Below are 27,749 nucleotides of genomic sequence, written 5' to 3'. Positions count from 1 at the left end.
AATCATGTTTGATGCACTCTGTAAGTATTTTTTTTCAGTACTGTTAGAAGGCGACGATAGAAGCACTGTGGACAGGTTTCATCAAGTTGCAACATTGAAGTACAGAAATAAACACTTTTCCAAAAACAAGCTCCAAATCATGTTGAAATACAGAAATTAACACTTTTCCAAAAACAAGCTCCAAATCATGTTGAAATACAGAAATAAACACTTTTCCATAAATAAGCTCTAAATCATGTTTGATGCACTCTGTAAGTGAATTTTTTTTCAGTACTGTTAGAAGGCGATGATAGGAGCACTGTGGACAGTTTTCAGCAAGTTGCAACATTGAAATACAGAAATAAACACTTTTCCAAAAACAAGCTCCAAATCATGTTGAAATACAGAAATTAGCACTTTTCCATAACCAAGCTCTAAATCATGTTTGAGGCACTCTGTAAGTGAATTTTTTTTCAGTACTGTTAGAAGGTGATGATAGGAGCACTGTGGACAGGTTTCAGCAAGATGCAACCTTGAAATACAGAAATAAACACTTTTCCAAAAAAAAGCTCCAAATCATGTTGAAATACAGAAATTAGCACTTTTCCATAAACAAGCTCTAAATCATGTTTGATGCACTCTGTAAGTATTTTTTTTCAGTACTGTTAGAAGGCGACGATAGAAGCACTGTGGACAGGTTTCATCAAGTTGCAACATTGAAGTACAGAAATAAACACTTTTCCAAAAACAAGCTCCAAATCATGTTGAAATACAGAAATTAACACTTTTCCAAAAACAAGCTCCAAATCATGTTGAAATACAGAAATAAACACTTTTCCATAAACAAGCTCTAAATCATGTTTGATGCACTCTGTAAGTGAATTTTTTTTCAGTACTGTTAGAAGGCGATGATAGGAGCACTGTGGACAGTTTTCAGCAAGTTGCAACATTGAAATACAGAAATAAACACTTTTCCAAAAACAAGCTCCAAATCATGTTGAAATACAGAAATAAACACTTTTCCATAAACAAGCTCTAAATCATGTTTGATGCACTCTGTAAGTGAATTTTTTTTCAGTACTGTTAGAAGGCGATGATAGGAGCACTGTGGACAGTTTTCAGCAAGTTGCAACATTGAAATACAGAAATAAACACTTTTCCAAAAACAAGCTCCAAATCATGTTGAAATACAGAAATTAGCACTTTTCCATAACCAAGCTCTAAATCATGTTTGATGCACTCTGTAAGTATTTTTTTTTCAGTACTGTTAGAAGGCGATGATAGGAGCACTGTGGACAGTTTTCAGCAAGTTGCAACATTGAAATACAGAAATAAACACTTTTCCAAAAACAAGCTCCAAATCATGTTGAAATACAGAAATTAGCACTTTTCCATAAACAAGCTCTAAATCATGTTTGATGCACTCTGTAAGTGAATTTTTTTTCAGTACTGTTAGAAGGCGATGATAGGAGCACTGTGGACAGTTTTCAGCAAGTTGCAACATTGAAATACAGAAATAAACACTTTTCCAAAAACAAGCTCCAAATCATGTTGAAATACAGAAATAAACACTTTTCCATAAACAAGCTCTAAATCATGTTTGATGCACTCTGTAAGTTAATTTTTTTTCAGTACTGTTAGAAGGCGATGATAGGAGCACTGTGGACAGTTTTCAGCAAGTTGCAACATTGAAATACAGAAATAAACACTTTTCCAAAAACAAGCTCCAAATCATGTTGAAATACAGAAATTAGCACTTTTCCATAACCAAGCCCTAAATCATGTTTGAGGCACTCTGTAAGTGAATTTTTTTTCAGTACTGTTAGAAGGTGATGATAGGAGCACTGTGGACAGGTTTCAGCAAGATGCAACCTTGAAATACAGAAATAAACACTTTTCCAAAAAAAAGCTCCAAATCATGTTGAAATACAGAAATTAACTCTTTTCAATAAACAAGCTCTAAATCATGTTTGATGCACTCTGTAAGTGAATTTTTTTTCAGTACTGTTAGAAGGCGATGATAGGAGCACTGTGGACAGGTTTCAGCAAGATGCAACATTGAAATACAGAAATAAACACTTTTCCAAAAACAAGCTCCAAATCATGTTGAAATACAGAAATTAACACTTTTCCAAAAACAAGCTCCAAATCATGTTGAAATACAGAAATAAACACTTTTCCATAAACAAGCTCTAAATCATGTTTGATGCACTCTGTAAGTGAATTTTTTTTCAGTACTGTTAGAAGGCGATGATAGGAGCACTGTGGACAGGTTTTCAGCAAGTTGCAACATTGAAATACAGAAATAAACACTTTTCCAAAAACAAGCTCCAAATCATGTTGAAATACAGAAATTAGCACTTTTCCATAACCAAGCTCTAAATCATGTTTGAGGCACTCTGTAAGTGAATTTTTTTTCAGTACTGTTAGAAGGTGATGATAGGAGCACTGTGGACAGTTTTCAGCAAGTTGCAACCTTGAAATACAGAAATAAACACTTTTCCAAAAACAAGCTCCAAATCATGTTGAAATACAGAAATAAACACTTTTCCATAAACAAGCTCTAAATCATGTTTGATGCACTCTGTAAGTTAATTTTTTTTCAGTACTGTTAGAAGGCGATGATAGGAGCACTGTGGACAGTTTTCAGCAAGTTGCAACATTGAAATACAGAAATAAACACTTTTCCAAAAACAAGCTCCAAATCATGTTGAAATACAGAAATTAGCACTTTTCCATAACCAAGCTCTAAATCATGTTTGAGGCACTCTGTAAGTGAATTTTTTTTCAGTACTGTTAGAAGGTGATGATAGGAGCACTGTGGACAGGTTTCAGCAAGATGCAACCTTGAAATACAGAAATAAACACTTTTCCAAAAAAAAGCTCCAAATCATGTTGAAATACAGAAATTAGCACTTTTCCATAAACAAGCTCTAAATCATGTTTGATGCACTCTGTAAGTATTTTTTTTCAGTACTGTTAGAAGGCGACGATAGAAGCACTGTGGACAGGTTTCATCAAGTTGCAACATTGAAGTACAGAAATAAACACTTTTCCAAAAACAAGCTCCAAATCATGTTGAAATACAGAAATTAACACTTTTCCAAAAACAAGCTCCAAATCATGTTGAAATACAGAAATAAACACTTTTCCATAAATAAGCTCTAAATCATGTTTGATGCACTCTGTAAGTGAATTTTTTTTCAGTACTGTTAGAAGGCGATGATAGGAGCACTGTGGACAGTTTTCAGCAAGTTGCAACATTGAAATACAGAAATAAACACTTTTCCAAAAACAAGCTCCAAATCATGTTGAAATACAGAAATAAACACTTTTCCATAAACAAGCTCTAAATCATGTTTGATGCACTCTGTAAGTGAATTTTTTTTCAGTACTGTTAGAAGGCGATGATAGGAGCACTGTGGACAGTTTTCAGCAAGTTGCAACATTGAAATACAGAAATAAACACTTTTCCAAAAACAAGCTCCAAATCATGTTGAAATACAGAAATTAGCACTTTTCCATAACCAAGCTCTAAATCATGTTTGAGGCACTCTGTAAGTGAATTTTTTTTCAGTACTGTTAGAAGGCGATGATAGGAGCACTGTGGACAGGTTTCAGCAAGATGCAACCTTGAAATACAGAAATAAACACTTTTCCAAAAACAAGCTCCAAATCATGTTGAAATACAGAAATTAACACTTTTCCATAAACAAGCTCTAAATCATGTTTGATGCACTCTGTAAGTGAATTTTTTTTCAGTACTGTTAGAAGGCGATGATAGGAGCACTGTGGACAGGTTTCAGCAAGTTGCAACATTGAAATACAGAAATAAACACTTTTCCAAAAACAAGCTCCAAATCATGTTGAAATACAGAAATTAACACTTTTCCAAAAACAAGCTCCAAATCATGTTGAAATACAGAAATAAACACTTTTCCATAAATAAGCTCTAAATCATGTTTGATGCACTCTGTAAGTGAATTTTTTTTCAGTACTGTTAGAAGGCGATGATAGGAGCACTGTGGACGGTTTTCAGTAAGTTGCAACATTGAAATACAGAAATAAACACTTTTCCAAAAACAAGCTCCAAATCATGTTGAAATACAGAAATTAGCACTTTTCCATAACCAAGCTCTAAATCATGTTTGAGGCACTCTGTAAGTGAATTTTTTTTCAGTACTGTTAGAAGGTGATGATAGGAGCACTGTGGACAGTTTTCAGCAAGTTGCAACCTTGAAATACAGAAATAAACACTTTTCCAAAAACAAGCTCCAAATCATGTTGAAATACAGAAATAAACACTTTTCCATAAACAAGCTCTAAATCATGTTTGATGCACTCTGTAAGTTAATTTTTTTTCAGTACTGTTAGAAGGCGATGATAGGAGCACTGTGGACAGTTTTCAGCAAGTTGCAACATTGAAATACAGAAATAAACACTTTTCCAAAAACAAGCTCCAAATCATGTTGAAATACAGAAATTAGCACTTTTCCATAACCAAGCTCTAAATCATGTTTGAGGCACTCTGTAAGTGAATTTTTTTTCAGTACTGTTAGAAGGTGATGATAGGAGCACTGTGGACAGGTTTCAGCAAGATGCAACCTTGAAATACAGAAATAAACACTTTTCCAAAAAAAAGCTCCAAATCATGTTGAAATACAGAAATTAGCACTTTTCCATAAACAAGCTCTAAATCATGTTTGATGCACTCTGTAAGTATTTTTTTTCAGTACTGTTAGAAGGCGACGATAGAAGCACTGTGGACAGGTTTCATCAAGTTGCAACATTGAAGTACAGAAATAAACACTTTTCCAAAAACAAGCTCCAAATCATGTTGAAATACAGAAATTAACACTTTTCCAAAAACAAGCTCCAAATCATGTTGAAATACAGAAATAAACACTTTTCCATAAATAAGCTCTAAATCATGTTTGATGCACTCTGTAAGTGAATTTTTTTTCAGTACTGTTAGAAGGCGATGATAGGAGCACTGTGGACAGTTTTCAGCAAGTTGCAACATTGAAATACAGAAATAAACACTTTTCCAAAAACAAGCTCCAAATCATGTTGAAATACAGAAATAAACACTTTTCCATAAACAAGCTCTAAATCATGTTTGATGCACTCTGTAAGTGAATTTTTTTTCAGTACTGTTAGAAGGCGATGATAGGAGCACTGTGGACAGTTTTCAGCAAGTTGCAACATTGAAATACAGAAATAAACACTTTTCCAAAAACAAGCTCCAAATCATGTTGAAATACAGAAATTAGCACTTTTCCATAACCAAGCTCTAAATCATGTTTGATGCACTCTGTAAGTATTTTTTTTTCAGTACTGTTAGAAGGCGATGATAGGAGCACTGTGGACAGTTTTCAGCAAGTTGCAACATTGAAATACAGAAATAAACACTTTTCCAAAAACAAGCTCCAAATCATGTTGAAATACAGAAATTAGCACTTTTCCATAAACAAGCTCTAAATCATGTTTGATGCACTCTGTAAGTGAATTTTTTTTCAGTACTGTTAGAAGGCGATGATAGGAGCACTGTGGACAGTTTTCAGCAAGTTGCAACATTGAAATACAGAAATAAACACTTTTCCAAAAACAAGCTCCAAATCATGTTGAAATACAGAAATAAACACTTTTCCATAAACAAGCTCTAAATCATGTTTGATGCACTCTGTAAGTTAATTTTTTTTCAGTACTGTTAGAAGGCGATGATAGGAGCACTGTGGACAGTTTTCAGCAAGTTGCAACATTGAAATACAGAAATAAACACTTTTCCAAAAACAAGCTCCAAATCATGTTGAAATACAGAAATTAGCACTTTTCCATAACCAAGCCCTAAATCATGTTTGAGGCACTCTGTAAGTGAATTTTTTTTCAGTACTGTTAGAAGGTGATGATAGGAGCACTGTGGACAGGTTTCAGCAAGATGCAACCTTGAAATACAGAAATAAACACTTTTCCAAAAAAAAGCTCCAAATCATGTTGAAATACAGAAATTAACTCTTTTCAATAAACAAGCTCTAAATCATGTTTGATGCACTCTGTAAGTGAATTTTTTTTCAGTACTGTTAGAAGGCGATGATAGGAGCACTGTGGACAGGTTTCAGCAAGATGCAACATTGAAATACAGAAATAAACACTTTTCCAAAAACAAGCTCCAAATCATGTTGAAATACAGAAATTAACACTTTTCCAAAAACAAGCTCCAAATCATGTTGAAATACAGAAATTAGCACTTTTCCATAAACAAGCTCTAAATCATGTTTGATGCACTCTGTAAGTATTTTTTTTCAGTACTGTTAGAAGGCGACGATAGAAGCACTGTGGACAGGTTTCATCAAGTTGCAACATTGAAGTACAGAAATAAACACTTTTCCAAAAACAAGCTCCAAATCATGTTGAAATACAGAAATTAACACTTTTCCAAAAACAAGCTCCAAATCATGTTGAAATACAGAAATAAACACTTTTCCATAAATAAGCTCTAAATCATGTTTGATGCACTCTGTAAGTGAATTTTTTTTCAGTACTGTTAGAAGGCGATGATAGGAGCACTGTGGACAGTTTTCAGCAAGTTGCAACATTGAAATACAGAAATAAACACTTTTCCAAAAACAAGCTCCAAATCATGTTGAAATACAGAAATTAGCACTTTTCCATAAACAAGCTCTAAATCATGTTTGATGCACTCTGTAAGTGAATTTTTTTTCAGTACTGTTAGAAGGCGATGATAGGAGCACTGTGGACAGTTTTCAGCAAGTTGCAACATTGAAATACAGAAATAAACACTTTTCCAAAAACAAGCTCCAAATCATGTTGAAATACAGAAATTAGCACTTTTCCATAAACAAGCTCTAAATCATGTTTGATGCACTCTGTAAGTGAATTTTTTTTCAGTACTGTTAGAAGGCGATGATAGGAGCACTGTGGACAGGTTTCAGCAAGTTGCAACATTGAAATACAGAAATAAACACTTTTCCAAAAACAAGCTCCAAATCATGTTGAAATACAGAAATTAGCACTTTTCCATAAACAAGCTCTAAATCATGTTTGATGCACTCTGTAAGTTAATTTTTTTTCAGTACTGTTAGAAGGCGATGATAGGAGCACTGTGGACAGGTTTCATCAAGTTGCAACATTGAAGTACAGAAATAAACACTTTTCCAAAAACAAGCTCCAAATCATGTTGAAATACAGAAATTAACACTTTTCCAAAAACAAGCTCCAAATCATGTTGAAATACAGAAATAAACACTTTTCCATAAACAAGCTCTAAATCATGTTTGATGCACTCTGTAAGTGAATTTTTTTTCAGTACTGTTAGAAGGCGATGATAGGAGCACTGTGGACAGTTTTCAGCAAGTTGCAACATTGAAATACAGAAATAAACACTTTTCCAAAAACAAGCTCCAAATCATGTTGAAATACAGAAATTAGCACTTTTCCATAAACAAGCTCTAAATCATGTTTGATGCACTCTGTAAGTGAATTTTTTTTCAGTACTGTTAGAAGGCGATGATAGGAGCACTGTGGACAGGTTTCAGCAAGATGCAACATTGAAATACAGAAATAAACACTTTTCCAAAAACAAGCTCCAAATCATGTTGAAATACAGAAATTAACACTTTTCCATAAACAAGCTCTAAATCATGTTTGATGCACTCTGTAAGTGAATTTTTTTTCAGTACTGTTAGAAGGCGATGATAGGAGCACTGTGGACAGTTTTCAGCAAGTTGCAACATTGAAATACAGAAATAAACACTTTTCCAAAAACAAGCTCCAAATCATGTTGAAATACAGAAATTAGCACTTTTCCATAAACAAGCTCTAAATCATGTTTGATGCACTCTGTAAGTGAATTTTTTTTCAGTACTGTTAGAAGGCGATGATAGGAGCACTGTGGACAGGTTTCAGCAAGATGCAACATTGAAATACAGAAATAAACACTTTTCCAAAAACAAGCTCCAAATCATGTTGAAATACAGAAATTAGCACTTTTCCATAAACAAGCTCTAAATCATGTTTGATGCACTCTGTAAGTATTTTTTTTCAGTACTGTTAGAAGGCGATGATAGGAGCACTGTGGACAGGTTTCATCAAGTTGCAACATTGAAGTACAGAAATAAACACTTTTCCAAAAACAAGCTCCAAATCATGTTGAAATACAGAAATTAACACTTTTCCAAAAACAAGCTCCAAATCATGTTGAAATACAGAAATAAACACTTTTCCATAAATAAGCTCTAAATCATGTTTGATGCACTCTGTAAGTGAATTTTTTTTCAGTACTGTTAGAAGGCGATGATAGGAGCACTGTGGACAGTTTTCAGCAAGTTGCAACATTGAAATACAGAAATAAACACTTTTCCAAAAACAAGCTCCAAATCATGTTGAAATACAGAAATAAACACTTTTCCATAAACAAGCTCTAAATCATGTTTGATGCACTCTGTAAGTGAATTTTTTTTCAGTACTGTTAGAAGGCGATGATAGGAGCACTGTGGACAGTTTTCAGCAAGTTGCAACATTGAAATACAGAAATAAACACTTTTCCAAAAACAAGCTCCAAATCATGTTGAAATACAGAAATTAGCACTTTTCCATAAACAAGCTCTAAATCATGTTTGATGCACTCTGTAAGTGAATTTTTTTTCAGTACTGTTAGAAGGCGATGATAGGAGCACTGTGGACAGTTTTCAGCAAGTTGCAACATTGAAATACAGAAATAAACACTTTTCCAAAAACAAGCTCCAAATCATGTTGAAATACAGAAATTAGCACTTTTCCATAAACAAGCTCTAAATCATGTTTGATGCACTCTGTAAGTGAATTTTTTTTCAGTACTGTTAGAAGGCGATGATAGGAGCACTGTGGACAGGTTTCAGCAAGATGCAACATTGAAATACAGAAATAAACACTTTTCCAAAAACAAGCTCCAAATCATGTTGAAATACAGAAATTAACACTTTTCCAAAAACAAGCTCCAAATCATGTTGAAATACAGAAATTAGCACTTTTCCATAAACAAGCTCTAAATCATGTTTGATGCACTCTGTAAGTATTTTTTTTCAGTACTGTTAGAAGGCGACGATAGAAGCACTGTGGACAGGTTTCATCAAGTTGCAACATTGAAGTACAGAAATAAACACTTTTCCAAAAACAAGCTCCAAATCATGTTGAAATACAGAAATTAACACTTTTCCAAAAACAAGCTCCAAATCATGTTGAAATACAGAAATAAACACTTTTCCATAAATAAGCTCTAAATCATGTTTGATGCACTCTGTAAGTGAATTTTTTTTCAGTACTGTTAGAAGGCGATGATAGGAGCACTGTGGACAGTTTTCAGCAAGTTGCAACATTGAAATACAGAAATAAACACTTTTCCAAAAACAAGCTCCAAATCATGTTGAAATACAGAAATAAACACTTTTCCATAAACAAGCTCTAAATCATGTTTGATGCACTCTGTAAGTGAATTTTTTTTCAGTACTGTTAGAAGGCGATGATAGGAGCACTGTGGACAGTTTTCAGCAAGTTGCAACATTGAAATACAGAAATAAACACTTTTCCAAAAACAAGCTCCAAATCATGTTGAAATACAGAAATTAGCACTTTTCCATAACCAAGCTCTAAATCATGTTTGAGGCACTCTGTAAGTGAATTTTTTTTCAGTACTGTTAGAAGGTGATGATAGGAGCACTGTGGACAGGTTTCAGCAAGATGCAACCTTGAAATACAGAAATAAACACTTTTCCAAAAAAAAGCTCCAAATCATGTTGAAATACAGAAATTAACTCTTTTCAATAAACAAGCTCTAAATCATGTTTGATGCACTCTGTAAGTGAATTTTTTTTCAGTACTGTTAGAAGGCGATGATAGGAGCACTGTGGACAGGTTTCAGCAAGATGCAACATTGAAATACAGAAATAAACACTTTTCCAAAAACAAGCTCCAAATCATGTTGAAATACAGAAATTAACACTTTTCCAAAAACAAGCTCCAAATCATGTTGAAATACAGAAATAAACACTTTTCCATAAACAAGCTCTAAATCATGTTTGATGCACTCTGTAAGTGAATTTTTTTTCAGTACTGTTAGAAGGCGATGATAGGAGCACTGTGGACAGTTTTCAGCAAGTTGCAACATTGAAATACAGAAATAAACACTTTTCCAAAAACAAGCTCCAAATCATGTTGAAATACAGAAATTAGCACTTTTCCATAACCAAGCTCTAAATCATGTTTGAGGCACTCTGTAAGTGAATTTTTTTTCAGTACTGTTAGAAGGTGATGATAGGAGCACTGTGGACAGTTTTCAGCAAGTTGCAACCTTGAAATACAGAAATAAACACTTTTCCAAAAAAAAGCTCCAAATCATGTTGAAATACAGAAATAAACACTTTTCCATAATCAAGCTCTAAATCATGTTTGATGCACTCTGTAAGTTAATTTTTTTCAGTACTGTTAGAAGGCGACGATAGGAGCACTGTGGACGGTTTTCAGCAAGTTGCAACATTGAAATACAGAAATAAACACTTTTCCAAAAACAAGCTCCAAATCATGTTGAAATACAGAAATTAGCACTTTTCCATAAACAAGCTCTAAATCATGTTGAAATACAGAAATGAACTTTTACTGCCTCAGAAACCCGGATCCGGGAGCGCCCCCCCCCCCCCCCCCCCCCCCCCCCCCCCCACTGACTAGCATAGCTAGCATAGCGTCACAAGTAAATTGTAGCATCTAAATATCATTAAATCACAAGTCCAAGACACCAGATGAAAGATACACTTCTTGTGAATCTAGCCACCATTTCTGATTTTTAAAATGTTTTACAGGGAAGACACAATATGTAAATCTATTAGCTAACCACGTTAGCAAAAGACACCATTTTTTTTACTCCACTATTTTTCCACTCCATCACTAGCTATCACCAATTCGACCAAATAAAGAAATAAATAGCCACTAACCAAGAAAAAACCTCATCAGATGACAGTCTGATAACATATTTATTGTATAGCATAGGTTTTGTTAGAAAAATGTGCATATTTCAGGTATAAATCATAGTTTTCCATTGCAGCCACCATCACAAATCTCCCCAAAGTGACTAGAATTACTACAGAGAGCAACGTGTATTACCAATTTACTCATCATAAAACATTTCATAAAAATAGACAAAGCATAGCAATGGAAAGACACAGATCTTGTGAATTCAGACAATATTTCAGATTTTCTAAGTGTTTTACAGCGAAAACACAATAAATCGTTATATTAGCATACCACATGTGCAAACGTTACCCCCGCATGAATTCAAGGCAACGGGAGCGATAACGTTATCATCACCAAAATATATTAATTTTTTCACTAACCTTCTCAGAATTCTTCCGATGACACTCCTGTAACATCATATTACAACATACATATAGAGTTTGTTCGAAAATGTGCATATTTAGCCACAAAAAACCGTGGTTATACAATGAGAATAGTAGAAAAACTGGCCTGAAAATGTCGGGCGCCATCTTTGAGAGTGATCTAGTCTAATCCATAACTAATCATAAACTTGACTAAAAAATACAGGGTTGACAGGAATCGAAAGACAAATTAGTTCTTAATGCAATCGCTAAATTACATTTCTAAAATTATCCTTACTGTGCAATACCGGGTCCGCCAAAGCGAAGCTACACAAAACAAAATGGCGATATATGCGTTTAACATTTTTCAACAGAACAGCGATTTATCATTACATTTACATTTAAGTCATTTAGCAGACGCTCTTATCCAGAGCGACTTACAAATTGGTGCATTCACCTTATGATATCCAGTGGAACAACCACTTTACAATAGTGCATCTAACTCTTTTAACCTGTTGGGGATGACCCCCCTTTTTCTCAATTTCCGCCTGAAAACATACCCTAATCTAACTGCTTGCAGCTCAGGCCTAGAAGGAAGGATATGCATATTCTTGGTATCATTTGAAAGGAAACATTCTGAAGTTTGTGTAAATGTGAATTGAATGTAGGAGAATATAACACAATAGATCTGGTAGAAGAAAATACAAGGAAATCAACAGACGTTTTTTGTTCTTTTACTGATGTTGCATCTTTAAAAATCAACAAGAAAGGCCAAACATTCAGTTATGATACTGGGGATCATTTCAAATGAGAACATAGGTAGGCAACAGTATTTTACCAAAATTTCAGATGGATACATTCAGGAATGAGTGAGGTACATGCCATTGAGCATGAGGTCAACCAGGTGTCCCTCACAAGTTTCCCAAATGTACCCAAGTGGCCGAATTGGTACAATGATACAATGATACAAAACCTATATACAAAATACAAAACAATTATTGTAACATACCCCCAAAAATATATATTTGAAAAATTCAAGGAAAAAAATGAATATTTAAAAAAAATTAAATAATAACAAGGGGAACTATTTACACTTCAAATGTTCAATCATGTGAAGACTCTGTCCTCTACACAATGTTGCGCTCCCGATGCCATATCCCATAGCAGTTTCTCTCTGGTGTGAAACAGAGGGTCACAGCACAGGTGGTGCAGGTGACAGGGGACTTCTTGTGGCACAGGGCACAACGAAGCCGCCCTACTGTGCCCCTTTTCCCCCGAGGCACATCCCTGCCTGCAATGATGAAATCCAGCATGTGCGTGCCGCTGGTTGGAGCAGAAGGGACAGAGGTAGAGGGGACAGAAGGTGCTACAGTGTTCTTGCTGTAGTTAGCAAGCTCCTGGATGAGCTGCTCCCTGAAGGCTAGCTGTGAGATGGGGGGCTGTCCACAGCTCTTGGCCATTTCCTTCTGGAGGATGAAGGAATTCACCACAGCAATGTCAATGAAATGATAGAATAGTGTTTTGTACCACTTCATGGTTTTATGAAGGACGTTATAATATCCTATCAGTGCATCGGATAGGTCTACACCCCCCATGCTCTTGTTGTAATCCCTCACAGCATCTGGAATGGGGACATTTCTGGCAGTCCAAGCGCCTGTAGGACCTTTCAAACGGCGAACAACGTGATCCCCACCGAACGACTTGTGAATAGTGGAACACATCACCACTTCGCGAGTGTCCATCCACTTCACAAACAGCAGGCCATCTTCACGGATCCATCTCATGGTACCCCGCTCAGCCCGCTTAGGCATGTCATTTACCCTGGTTTTTGGAAAACCCACTCGGTTGGTCCGAATGGTGCCACAGGCCCACATCTCCAGCTTCCTCAGGTCTGTGAACAGGGTAGGGCTTGTGTAGAAGTTGTCTACAAATAGTTTGTAGCCCTTCCCCAGCAGCTGGAAATCTAATAACTGCATCACAGAATCATAACTGAGTCCCTTACCGCTCGCACAAGTGTTCTTCCCCTCATAGACAAAAAAATTGCACGTGTATGCACACGCAGAATCGGCCAAAACAAACAGCTTGTAACCCCATTTTGTGGGTTTGTTGCGCATGTACTGTTTTAGGCCAATTCTGGCCTTTGAGGCTACCATTCTCTCATCTATGGAAAGGTTCTGGGCGGGCTGAAAATATGTCTTGCATGCCTCAACGATATCGTGGTAGAGAGGTTTGATCTTGCAGAGCTTATCAAACCCTGCTGTGCCTCGTTTCGCCTCGTTGTCCTTATCAACCTCTGGGTCACTAATGTGAAGTGCCCGCGAAATTGTCAGAAACCTAGTACAAGACATGACCGTTGAGGGGAAAGGCAGTTGATAGAGTGGTGCAGTTTTCCAGTAGTGTTTGAGGTTCTTCAGCTTCACCACCCCCATGTAAATGACCATGGACAGGTAGCAAAACAGTTCTGAAATGGAAATGTCCTTCCATTTCTCCTGCTTCTTTGCCCCATATCTATTAGTGTTCATCACCAGGGTATCAAGAACTGCCGAGGTGAAGAACAACTGGAAAAGTTGCATGGGGGTGTATTTGGAAGTCAGGTCCAATTGAGGGCCTACTGGGCGTTTTGGGCGGAAAAGTGGAGTTGGTGGGGCCACATCCTCCTCAAGAACAGTGTGCCAACGGTCCTCCTCCGCTCTGGCAGGTTCCACGCTGGACGGTTCCACGCTGCCCTTCCTCCGCTTCCTTGACGCCGGCTTACCACCCCTTGATGGCCGGGCGGGAGTAGGTGTGGTGCCGGATACAGCAGGGGTCCAGCTGGATGGACCAGCTTCAGTGGGGGATTTGCAGCTTGGCTCCCAATCAGAATCGCTGCGACTGTGAAATAAAGACAGACACCTATTAGAAATGCACAATGTGTGACCATGGTGAGCTTATGGCTACTGCAGTATGTGTGTGTGTAAATAGCACCTATTAGAAATGCACAATGTGTGACCATGGTGAGCTTATGGCTACTGCAGTATGTGTGTGTGTAAATAGCACCTATTAGAAATACACAATGTGTGACCATGGTGAGCTTATGGCTACTGCAGTATGTGTGTGTGTAAATAGCACCTATTAGAAATACACAATGTGTGACCATGGTGAGCTTATGGCTACTGCAGTATGTGTGTGTGTAAATAGCACCTATTAGAAATACACAATGTGTGACCATGGTGAGCTTATGGCTACTGCAGTATGTGTGTGTGTAAATAGCACCTATTAGAAATACACAATGTGTGACCATGGTGAGCTTATGGCTACTGCAGTATGTGTGTGTGTAAATAGCACCTATTAGAAATACACAATGTGTGACCATGGTGAGCTTATGGCTACTGCAGTATGTGTGTGTGTAAATAGCACCTATTAGAAATACACAATGTGTGACCATGGTGAGCTTATGGCTACTGCAGTATGTGTGTGTGTAAATAGCACCTATTAGAAATACACAATGTGTGACCATGGTGAGCTTATGGCTACTGCAGTATGTGTGTGTGTAAATAGCACCTATTAGAAATACACAATGTGCCTTTATTTCATGCCCTAGTCATATTTTTATATAAGGCAAATAAAATACAAATATATCAAACAACTCAAATGAATTATATATGATATTACTAATTCCAAACAACGTTACTCACCGATCCAAAACTGGGTCTTCACCGTGTAGAAACATGTCTTCGAATTCAGAATCAACGGATTCAACCTCGCTGGAATCAATTAGATGCTCATTTTCACTTTCACGGTCAATTTCACTAATTATATCTTGCACATCTGTGTACTTCGTCTTGGTCGTTGATTTGGCTGATTTATTTGCCATAATTGATCCTTGAAAATGCTCCAAAACAAACTTTCGCGGCGCGTAAAACGGTGAGCTCCTTACTTTCTGATTTTCAATGGGGAATAGCTGCGAACACGCATGGCTTTACAAAGATGCCTATTATTTCCGGGTAGAACCATTTGATATCCCTATTTACCTCTGCTCATTGGCTATCTATCCAGCTAGATTTCAAAAAGATCAGTGGTCATTGGACCGAGATACAGTCAATCAAAGACGAACAGGCCAATCGATTGGCGCGTAATGACGTAGCTGGTAGGTGTGTTCAGATCGAATTTCTTCGGTCAATATGTCCCGGAAAAAGAACCACGACGTTTGGTTGTATTACTAACAAACAGAGGATTCTAATGAAACCGAACTTGACTTGATAAACGTCCCTTTAGAGTGAGTAATTACAATGAATGTTACGTCCAAAGTTGATGGACGCTGAATTTTCCACACAAGCCGTTTTCCACACATTCACAAAATGTTTCGTTTTAGGCTATAAAAATGGATTATATCGATCAAAAAGCCACTTGATTGTTTCGTCGTGACCTTTAGGATTGCCAAAAGAAGAAAATTTCCTAAGGTAATTGATGCTTTGCATTGCTATTTATGACTTTTGTGACTAATGTACTTTGTTGTAACTGTACCTAATGTGTTGTTTACTGATCGATAATCGCTTTTGTAGTGAAGCTTTTCGAAATCGGACATATTGGCAAGATTAACAAGAGGTATAGATTTGATATTGTGTATAACACTTCTGATTTAATTAAAGCTAAATATTTATAATTATGACATTCCGCCATTTTTTTTTTTTTTCTTGTCAAACGTCCCGCTAGCGCCACGCTGATCCTAGACAGGTTAAGGGGGGGGGGGGGGGTTAGAAGGATTACTTTATCCTATCCTAGGTATTCCTTAAAGAGGTGGGGTTTCAGGTGTCTCCGGAAGGTGGTGATTGACTCCGCTGACCTGGCGTCGTGAGGGAGTTTGTTCCACCATTGGGGTGCCAGAGCAGCGAACAGTTTTGACTGGGCTGAGCGGGAACTGTACTTCCTCAGAGGTAGGGAGGCGAGCAGGCCAGAGGTGGATGAACGCAGTGCCCTTGTTTGGGTGTAGGGCCTGATCAGAGCCTGAAGGTACGGAGGTGCCGTTCCCCTCACAGCTCCGTAGGCAATCACCATGGTCTTGTAGCGGATGCGAGCTTCAACTGGAAGCCAGTGGAGAGAGAGGAGGAGCGGGGTGACATGAGAGAACTTAGGAAAGTTGAACACCAGACGGGCTGCGGCGTTCTGGATGAGTTGTAGGGGTTTAATGGCACAGGCAGGGAGCCCAGCCAACAGCGAGTTGCAGTAATCCAGACGGGAGATGACAAGTGCCTGGATTAGGACCTGCGCCGCTTCCTGCGTGAGGCAGGGTCGTACTCTGCGAATGTTGTAGAGCATGAACCTACAGGAACGGGTCACCGCCTTGATGTTAGTTGAGAACGACAGGGTGTTGTCCAGGATCATGCCAAGGTTCTTAGCACTCTGGGAGGAGGACACAATGGAGTTGTCAACCGTGATGGCGAGATCATGGAACGGGCAGTCCTTCCCCGGGAGGAAGAGCAGCTCCGTCTTGCCGAGGTTCAGCTTGAGGTGGTGATCCGTCATCCACACTGATATGTCTGCCAGACATGCAGAGATGCGATTCACCACCTGGTTATCAGAGGGGGGAAAGGAGAAGATTAATTGTGTGTCGTCTGCATAGCAATGATAGGAGAGACCATGTGAGGATATGACAGAGCCAAGTGACTTGGTGTATAGCGAGAATAGGAGAGGGCCTAGAACAGAGCCCTGGGGGACACCAGTGGTGAGAGCACGTGGTGCGGAGACAGATTCTCGCCACGCCACCTGGTAGGAGCGACCTGTCAGGTAGGACGCAATCCAAGCGTGGGCCGCGCCGGAGGTGCCCAGCTCGGAGAGGGTGGAGAGGAGGATCTGTTGGTTCACAGTATCAAAGGCAGCCGATAGGTCTAGAAGGATGAGAGCAGAGGAGAGAGAGTTAGCTTTAGCAGTGCGGAGCGCCTCCGTGACACAGAGAAGAGCAGTCTCAGTTGAATGACTAGTCTTGAAACCTGACTGATTTGGATCAAGAAGGTCATTCTGAGAGAGATAGCAGGAGAGCTGGCCAAGGACGGCACGTTCAAGAGTTTTGGAGAGAAAAGAAAGAAGGGATACTGGTCTATAGTTGTTGACATCGGAGGGATCGAGTGTAGGTTTTTTCAGAAGGGGTGCAACTCTCGCTCTCTTGAAGACGGAAGGGACGTAGCCAGAGGCCAAGGATGAGTTGATGAGCGAGGTGAGGTAAGGGAGAAGGTCTCCGGAAATGGTCTGGAGAAGAGAGGAGGGGATAGGGTCAAGCGGGCAGGTTGTTGGGCGGCCGTAAACACTTTTCCAAAAACAAGCTCTAAATCATGTTGAAATACAGAAATAAACACTTTTCCAAAAACAAGCTCAAATCATGTTGAAAAACAGAAATAAGCACTTTTCAATAAACAAGCTCTAAATCATGTTTGATGCACTCTATAAGTAAATTTTCGGGGCTACCAATCTGTAACTAGAGCTATTTTTGTAACCCATCGTCTGTCTTTCAAGCCTTTGTAAAACATGTCAGAACTTAGCAGATTCATTCAATTCCAAACAACTATCATTTTGACCACTAAACTAAATAGTTAGACCAAAATATTTTGGATTAAATCCTTCCTCTTCTTTTGCTTGTCAAATGTGGAAACAGTTTATTCAGTATGGAACTTACGTTACAGCAGTTTTACTAACGCTACCACGTTTTTTTCAAACTTTCACAATAAACTGCTTTTGACCCCTTTCAGAACATTTTAAAGAAAAAAATGTCTGCTATATAAAGTCTTCCCCTACTTGTCTGCTTTTCAAGTACGAAGTCGGATTTCAAATCGGGGCTACCAATCTGTAACTAGAGCTATTTTCTTAACCCATCATCTGCCTTTCAAGCCTCTGTAAAACATGTCAGAAGATAGCAAATTCATTTAATTCCAAACAACTATTATTTTGACCACTAAACCAAAGAGTTAGACAAAAATATTTTGGATTAAATCCTTCCTCTACTTTTGATTGTCAAATGTGGAAACAGTTTATTCAGTATGGAACTTACGTTACAGCAGTTTTACTAATGCTACCACGTTTTTTTCAAACTTTCACAATAAACTGCTATTTGACCCCTTTCGCAACATTTTTAAGAAAATAATTTCTGCTATATAAAATCTTCCCCTACTTGTCTGCTTGTCAAGTACGAAGTCGGATTTCAAATCGGGGCTACCAATCTGTAACTAGAGCTATTTTCGTAACCCATCGTCTGTCTTTCAAGCCTTTGTAAAACATGTCACAACATAGCAGATTCATTCAATTCCAAACAACTATCATTTTGACCACTAAACCAAAGAGTTAGACAAAAATATTTTGGATTAAATCCTTCCTCTACTTTTGATTGTCAAATGTGGAAACAGTTTATTCAGTATGGAACTTACGTTACAGCAGTTTTACTAATGCTACCACGTTTTTTTCAAACTTTCACAATAAACTGCTATTTGACCCCTTTTGCAACATTTTTAAGAAAATAATTTCTGCTATATAAAATCTTCCCCTACTTGTCTGCTTTTCAAGTACGAAGTCGGATTTCAAATCGGGGCTACCAATCTGTAATTGAGCTATTTTCGTAACCCATCGTCGGTCTTTCAAGCCTTTGTAAAACATGTCAGAACTTAGCAGATTCATTCAATTCCAAACAACTATCATTTTGACCACTAAACCAAAGAGTTAGACAAAAATATTTTGGATTAAATCCTTCCTCTACTTTTGCTTGTCAAATGTGGAAACAGTTTATTCAGTATGGAACTTACGTTACAGCAGTTTTACTAATGCTACCACGTTTTTTTCAAACTTTCCCAAAAAAACGCTGTTTTGACCCATTTCGCAACATTTTTTTGAAAAAAATGTCTGCTATATAAAATCTTCCCCTACTTGTCTGCTTTTCAAGTACGAAGTCGGATTTCAAATCGGGGCTACCAATCTGTAACTAGAGCTATTTTCGTAACCCATCGTCTGTCTTTCAAGCCTTTGTAAAACATGTCAGAACTTAGCAGATTCATTCAATTCCAAACAACTATCATTTTGACCACTAAACTAAATAGTTAGACAAAAATATTTTGGATTAAATCCTTCCTCTACTTTTGTTTGTCAAATGTGGAAACAGTTTGTTCAGTTTTGAACTTACGTTACAGCAGTTTTACTAATGCTACTACGTTTTTTTCAAACTTTCCCAAAAAACTGCTGTTTTGACCCCTTTCGCAACATTTTAAAGGAAAATAATGTCTGCTATATAAAGTCTTCCCCTACTTGTCTGCTTGTCAAGTACGAAGTCGGATTTCAAATCGGGGCTACCAATCTGTAACTAGAGCTATTTTCGTAACCCATCGTCTGTCTTTCAAGCCTTTGTAAAACATGTCAGAACTTAGCAGATTCATTCAATTCCATACAACTATCATTTTGACCACTAAACCAAAGAGTTAGACAAAAATATTTTGGATTAACCTGTCTAGGATCAGCGTGCCGCTAGCAGCACCCCCCCCCCCCCACTGAAAAACCAGTGCCGCGAAATTCAAAAAAAATATTTTTTTTAAATATTTAACTTTCACACATTAAAGTCCAATACAGCTAATGAAAGACACAGATCTTGTGAATCCAGTCAACATGTCCGATTTTTAAAATGTTTTACAGGGAAGACACAATATGTAAAGATGTACATCTATTACCTAAAAACACATTAGCATAATCCACCATCTTTTATTTGTCCACCAACACCAGTAGCCATCACCAATTCGGCTAAACTAAGATATTTATAGCCCCTAACCAACAAAAAAACTCATTAGATGACAGTCTGATAACATATTTATGGTATGGGATAGGTTTTGTTAGAAAAAAGTGCATATTTCAGGTAGATGGCATAGGTTACAATTGCACCCACCGTCACAAATGGACTAGAAAAACTACATTGAGCAACGTGTTTACCTACTTACTAATCATCAAACATTTCGTAAAAATACACAGCATACACGAATCGAAAGACACAGATCCTGTGAATACAGACAATATTTCAGATTTTCTAAGTGTCTTACAGCGAAAACACAATAAATCGTTATATTAGCATAGCACATAGCACATAGCAGCCCAGCATTGATTCTAGCCAAAGTGGGCGATAACGTCAACATCGCCAAAAATATATTAATTTTTTCACTAACCTTCTCAGAATTCTTCAGATGACACTCCTGTAATATCATATTACACAATCCATATAGAGTTTGATCGAAAATGTTTATATTTAGCCACCAAAATCATGGTTAGACAATGTGAAATGTAGCTCAGCTGGTCAGAAAATGTCCTTGCGCCACTTAGACAGTGATCTACTCTTATACATAAATACTCATAAACGTGACTAAAAAATATAGGGTGGACAGTGATTGATAGACAATTTAATTCTTAATACAATTGCGGAATTACATTTTTTAATTTATCCTTACTTTTCAATACAGTTTGCGCCAAGCGAAGCTACGTCAAAAAACATGGCGTCCTAAGCCACTAAAATTTTTCGACAGAAACACGATTTATCATAATAAAAATGTCCTACTTTAAGGTGTTCTTCCATCAGCATCTTGGGCAAAGGATCCTTTCTTGGGAGTAATCGTCTTTTGGTGGAAAGCTGTCCTCTTGCCATGTGGAAATGCCAACTGCGTTCGGGATGAACTGAAAGCGTGCCCAGCTATTCACAGCGTTAAAGAAATAAATGTCCCAAAATCGCACTAAACGGATATAAATTGCTATAAAACACTTTAAATTAACTACCTTATGATGTTTTTAACTCCCATAACGAGTAGAAACATGACCCGAGTAATATTACTCCCTCCACTAACGCTTGGAACAGGTGCGGGCCGGTGTCCTCTAGGCGCATGACGCAGCTCCAAAAGAATGACTAGCCTCAGGGTTTTTTCATTTGTAGTGCCTGTGAACGCGCAATCGACCCCATTGAAATCGTCATCACGTAAAGGCATCCAGGGGAAGACGTAAGCAGTGTCCGTATAGTCATAGCAATAACAGTGCCCTTTTAACTGACTTCAGAACAGTGGCCAACATTTCTGAAATCTGACTCCATGTCAGGGAAATTGCTGTAGAATGGGCTCTGTTCCACTTAGAGACAAAATTTCAACTCCTATAGAAACTATAGACTGTTTTCTATCCAATAATAATAATAATATGCATATTGTACGATCAAGGATTTTGTGGGAAGCCGTTTCAAAAATTACCCGATTAGCATAAATAGTCTAAACAGCGCCCCCATCCTCAACAGGTTAAATCCTTCCTCCACATTTGCTTGTCAAATGTGGAAACAGTTTATTCAGTATGGAACTTACGTTACAGCAGTTTTACGAATGCTACCACGTTTTTTTCAAACTTTCCCAAAAAACTGCTGTTTTGACCACTTTTGCAACATTTTAAAGAAAAAAATGTCTGCTATATAAAGTCTTCCCCTACTTGTCTGCTTGTCAAGTACGAAGTCGGATTTCAAATCGGGGCTACCACTCTGTAACTAGAGCTATTTTCGTAACCCCTCGTCTGTCTTTCAAGCCTTTGTAAAACATGTCAGAACTTAGCAGATTCATTCAATTCCAAACAACTATCATTTTGACCACTAAACTAAATAGTTAGACAAAAACATTTTGGATTAAATCCTTCCTCTACTTTTGCTTGTCAAATGTGGAAACAGTTTATTCAGTATGGAACTTACTTTACAGCAGTTTTACTAATGCTACCACGTTTTTTTCAAACTTTCACAAAAAACTGCTGTTTTGACCCCTTTCGCAAAAAAATTTCAAAAATAATGTCTGCTATATAAAATCTTCCCCTACTTGTCTGATTGTCAAGTACGAAGTCGAATTTCAAATCGGGGCTACCAATCTGTAACTATAGCTATTTTCGTAACCCATCGTCTGTCATTCAAGCCTCTGTAAAACATGTCAGAAGTTAGCAGATTCATTCAATTCCAAACAACTATCATTTTGACCACTAAACCAAAGAGTTAGACAAAAATATTTTGGATTAAATCCTTCCTCTACTTTTGATTGTCAAATGTGGAAACAGTTTATTCAGTATGGAACTTACGTTACAGCAGTTTTACTAATGCTACCACGTTTTTTTCAAACTTTCACAATAAACTGCTATTTGACCCCTTTTGCAACATTTTTAAGAAAATAATTTATGCTATATAAAATCTTCCCCTACTTGTCTGCTTTTCAAGTACGAAGTCGGATTTCAAATCGGGGCTACCAATCTGTAATTGAGCTATTTTCGTAACCCATCGTCGGTCTTTCAAGCCTTTGTAAAACATGTCAGAACTTAGCAGATTCATTCAATTCCAAACAACTATCATTTTGACCACTAAACCAAAGAGTTAGACAAAAATATTTTGGATTAAATCCTTCCTCTACTTTTGCTTGTCAAATGTGGAAACAGTTTATTCAGTATGGAACTTACGTTACAGCAGTTTTACTAATGCTACCACGTTTTTTTCAAACTTTCCCAAAAAAACGCTGTTTTGACCCATTTCGCAACATTTTTTTGAAAAAAATGTCTGCTATATAAAATCTTCCCCTACTTGTCTGCTTTTCAAGTACGAAGTCGGATTTCAAATCGGGGCTACCAATCTGTAACTAGAGCTATTTTCGTAACCCATCGTCTGTCTTTCAAGCCTTTGTAAAACATGTCAGAACTTAGCAGATTCATTCAATTCCAAACAACTATCATTTTGACCACTAAACTAAAGAGTTAGACAAAAATATTTTGGATTAAATCCTTCCTCTACTTTTGTTTGTCAAATGTGGAAACAGTTTGTTCAGTTTTGAACTTACGTTACAGCAGTTTTACTAATGCTACCACGTTTTTTTCAAACTTTCCCAAAAAACTGCTATTTGACCCCTTTCGCAACATTTTTAAGAAAATAATTTCTGCTATATAAAATCTTCCCCTACTTGTCTGCTTTTCAAGTACGAAGTCGGATTTCAAATCGGGCCTACCAATGTGTAATTGAGCTATTTTCGTAACCCATCGTCGGTCTTTCAAGCCTTTGTAAAACATGTCAGAACTTAGCAGATTCATTCAATTCCAAACAACTATCATTTTGACCACTAAACCAAAGAGTTAGACAAAAATATTTTGGATTAAATCCTTCCTCTACTTTTGTTTGTCAAATGTGGAAACAGTTTGTTCAGTTTTGAACTTACGTTACAGCAGTTTTACTAATGCTACCACGTTTTTTTCAAACTTTCACAATAAACTGCTATTTGACCCCTTTCGCAACATTTTTAAGAAAATAATTTCTGCTATATAAAATCTTCCCCTACTTGTCTGCTTTTCAAGTATGAAGTCGGATTTCAAATCGGAGCTACCAATGTGTAATTGAGCTATTTTCGTAACCCATCGTCGTTCTTTCAAGCCTTTGTAAAACATGTCAGAACTTAGCAGATTCATTCAATTCCAAACAACTATCATTTTGACCACTAAACCAAAGAGTTAGACAAAAATATTTTGGATTAAATCCTTCCTCTACTTTTGCTTGTCAAATGTGGAAACAGTTTATTCAGTATAGAACTTACGTTACAGCAGTTTTACTAATGCTACCACGTGTTTTTCAAACTTTCCCAAAAAAACGCTGTTTTGACCCATGTCGCAAATTTTTTTTTTCAAAATAATGTCTGCTATATAAAATCTTCCCCTACTTGTCTGCTTGTCAAGTACGAAGTCGGATTTCAAATCGGGGCTACCAATCTGTAACTAGAGCTATTTTCGTAACCCATCGTCTGTCTTTCAAGCCTTTGTAAAACATGTCAGAACTTAGCAGATTCATTCAATTCCAAACAACTATCATTTTGACCACTAAACCAAAGAGTTAGACAAAAATATTTTGGATTAAATCCTTCCTCTACATTTGCTTGTCAAATGTGGAAACAGTTTATTCAGTATGGAACTTACGTTACAGCAGTTTTACTAATGCTACCACGTTTTTTTCAAACTTTCCCAAAAAACTGCTGTTTTGACCCCTTTTGCAACATTTTAAAGAAAAAAATGTCTGCTATATAAAATCTTCCCCTACTTGTATGCTTGTCAAGTACGAAGTCGGATTTCAAATCGGGGCTACCAATCTGTAACTAGAGCTATTTTCGTAACCCATCGTCTGTCTTTCAAGCCTTTGTAAAACATGTCAGAACTTAGCAGATTCATTCAATTCCATACAACTATCATTTTGACCACTAAACCAAAGAGTTAGACAAAAATATTTTGGATTAAATCCTTCCTCCACATTTGCTAGTCAAATGTGGAAACAGTTTATTCAGTATGGAACTTAAGTTACAGCAGTTTTACTAATGCTACCACGTTTTTTTCAAACTTTCACAATAAACTGCTATTTGACCCCTTTCGCAACATTTTTAAGAAAATAATTTCTGCTATATAAAATCTTCCCCTACTTGTCTGCTTTTCAAGTACGAAGTCGAATTTCAAATCGGGGCTACCAATGTGTAATTGAGCTATTTTCGTAACCCATCGTCGGTCTTTCAAGCCTTTGTAAAACATGTCAGAACTTAGCAGATTCATTCAATTCCAAACAACTATCATTTTGACCACTAAACCAAAGAGTTAGACAAAAATATTTTGGATTAAATCCTTCCTCTACTTTTGCTTGTCAAATGTGGAAACAGTTTATTCAGTATGGAACTTATGTTACAGCAGTTTTACTAATGCTACCACGTTTTTTTCAAACTTTCCCAAAAAAACGCTGTTTTGACCCATTTCGCAAATTTTTTTTTCAAAATAATGTCTGCTATATAAAATCTTCCCCTACTTGTCTGCTTGTCAAGTACGAAGTCGGATTTCAAATCGGGGCTACCAATCTGTAACTAGAGCTATTTTCGTAACCCATCGTCTGTCTTTCAAGCCTTTGTAAAACATGTCAGAACTTAGCAGATTCATTCAATTCCAAACAACTATCATTTTGACCACTAAACCAAAGAGTTAGACAAAAATATTTTGGATTAAATCCTTCCTCTTCTTTTGCTTGTCAAATTTGGAAACAGTTTATTCAGTATGGAACTTACGTTACAGCAGTTTTACTAATGCTACCACGTTTTTCTCAAACTTTCACAAAAAACTGCTGTTTTGACCCCTTTCGCAAAAAAAATTCAAAAATAATGTCTGCTATATAAAATCTTCCCCTACTTGTCTGATTGTCAAGTACGAAGTCGAATTTCAAATCAGGGCTACCAATCTGTAACTAGAGCTATTTTCGTAACCCATCGTCTGTCTTTCAAGCCTCTGTAAAACATGTCAGAACTTAGCAGATTCATTCAATTCCAAACAACTATCATTTTGACCACTAAACTAAATAGTTAGACAAAACATTTTGGATTAAATCCTTCCTCTTCTTTTGCTTGTCAAATTTGGAAACAGTTTATTCAGTATGGAACTTACGTTACAGCAGTTTTACTAATGCTACCACGTTTTTTTCAAACTTTCACAAAAAACTGCTGTTTTGACCCCTTTCGCAAAAAAATTTCAAAAATAATGTCTGCTATATAAAATCTTCCCCTACTTGTCTGATTGTCAAGTACGAAGTCGAATTTCAAATCGGGGCTACCAATTTGTAACTAGAGCTATTTTCGCAACCCATCGTCTGTCATTCAAGCCTCTGTAAAACATGTCAGAAGTTAGCAGATTCATTCAATTCCAAACAACTATCATTTTGACTACTAAACCAAAGAGTTAGACAAAAATATTTTGGATTAAATCCTTCCTCTACTGTTGCTTGTCAAATGTGGAAACAGTTTATTCAGTATGGAACTTAAGTTACAGCAGTTTTACTAATGCTACCACGTTTTTTTCAAACTTTCACAATAAACTGCTATTTGAGCCCTTTCGCAACATTTTTAAGAAAATAATTTCTGCTATATAAAATCTTCCCCTACTTGTCTGCTTTTCAAGTACGAAGTCGGATTTTAAATCGGGGCTACCAATGTGTAATTGAGCTATTTTCGTAACCCATCGTCGGTCTTTCAAGCCTTTGTAAAACATTTCAGAACTTAGCAGATTCATTCAATTCCAAACAACTATCATTTTGACCACTAAACCAAAGAGTTAGACAAAAATATTTTGGATTAAATCCTTCCTCTACTTTTGCTTGTCAAATGTGGAAACAGTTTATTCAGTATGGAACTTACGTTACAGCAGTTTTACTAATGCTACCACGTTTTTTTCAAACTTTCCCAAAAAAACGCTGTTTTGACCCATTTCGCAACATTTTTTTGAAAAAAATGTCTGCTATATAAAATCTTCCCCTACTTGTCTGCTTTTCAAGTACGAAGTCGGATTTCAAATCGGGGCTACCAATCTGTAACTAGAGCTATTTTCGTAACCCATCGTCTGTCTTTCAAGCCTTTGTAAAACATGTCAGAACTTAGCAGATTCATTCAATTCCAAACAACTATCATTTTGACCACTAAACTAAAGAGTTAGACAAAAATATTTTGGATTAAATCCTTCCTCTACTTTTGTTTGTCAAATGTGGAAACAGTTTGTTCAGTTTTGAACTTACGTTACAGCAGTTTTACTAATGCTACCACGTTTTTTTCAAACTTTCCCAAAAAACTGCTATTTGACCCCTTTCGCAACATTTTTAAGAAAATAATTTCTGCTATATAAAATCTTCCCCTACTTGTCTGCTTTTCAAGTACGAAGTCGGATTTCAAATCGGGCCTACCAATGTGTAATTGAGCTATTTTCGTAACCCATCGTCGGTCTTTCAAGCCTTTGTAAAACATGTCAGAACTTAGCAGATTCATTCAATTCCAAACAACTATCATTTTGACCACTAAACCAAAGAGTTAGACAAAAATATTTTGGATTAAATCCTTCCTCTACTTTTGTTTGTCAAATGTGGAAACAGTTTGTTCAGTTTTGAACTTACGTTACAGCAGTTTTACTAATGCTACCACGTTTTTTTCAAACTTTCACAATAAACTGCTATTTGACCCCTTTCGCAACATTTTTAAGAAAATAATTTCTGCTATATAAAATCTTCCCCTACTTGTCTGCTTTTCAAGTATGAAGTCGGATTTCAAATCGGAGCTACCAATGTGTAATTGAGCTATTTTCGTAACCCATCGTCGTTCTTTCAAGCCTTTGTAAAACATGTCAGAACTTAGCAGATTCATTCAATTCCAAACAACTATCATTTTGACCACTAAACCAAAGAGTTAGACAAAAATATTTTGGATTAAATCCTTCCTCTACTTTTGCTTGTCAAATGTGGAAACAGTTTATTCAGTATAGAACTTACGTTACAGCAGTTTTACTAATGCTACCACGTGTTTTTCAAACTTTCCCAAAAAAACGCTGTTTTGACCCATGTCGCAAATTTTTTTTTTCAAAATAATGTCTGCTATA

At 36.9% G+C, this 27,749-nt stretch overlaps 1 protein-coding gene across 1 annotated transcript; it reads right to left on the bottom strand.

Moving 5' to 3' along the window:
- Positions 1–12,060: 12,060 nt before the first annotated feature.
- On the bottom strand, positions 12,061–15,654 carry LOC129853992 (piggyBac transposable element-derived protein 4-like). The gene is made up of 2 exons (XM_055920580.1): positions 15,017–15,654; positions 12,061–14,213 (listed from the first exon to the last, which is right to left on the bottom strand). The coding sequence occupies exons 1-2, from the start codon at positions 15,193–15,195 to the stop codon at positions 12,470–12,472; spliced, it is 1,923 nt and encodes a 640-aa protein (XP_055776555.1). The 5' UTR covers positions 15,196–15,654; the 3' UTR covers positions 12,061–12,469.
- Between the last annotated feature and the right edge of the window lie 12,095 nt (positions 15,655–27,749).

This window comes from Salvelinus fontinalis, chromosome 4, assembly GCF_029448725.1.
Source record: "Salvelinus fontinalis isolate EN_2023a chromosome 4, ASM2944872v1, whole genome shotgun sequence".
Taxonomy (NCBI): domain Eukaryota; kingdom Metazoa; phylum Chordata; class Actinopteri; order Salmoniformes; family Salmonidae; genus Salvelinus; species Salvelinus fontinalis.
Note: the sequence above shows the minus strand (reverse complement) of the source record. Positions and strands in the feature narration are given on the sequence as shown.

Coding starts and splice junctions, on each gene's coding strand:
- LOC129853992 (XM_055920580.1), bottom strand. CDS start 15,195: ATGGCAAATAAATCAGCCAAATCAACGACCAAGACGAAGTACACAGAT. Junction 14,214..15,016: donor GAAGACCCAGTTTTGGATCG/GTGAGTAACGTT, acceptor TTTATTTCACAG/TCGCAGCGATTCTGATTGGG.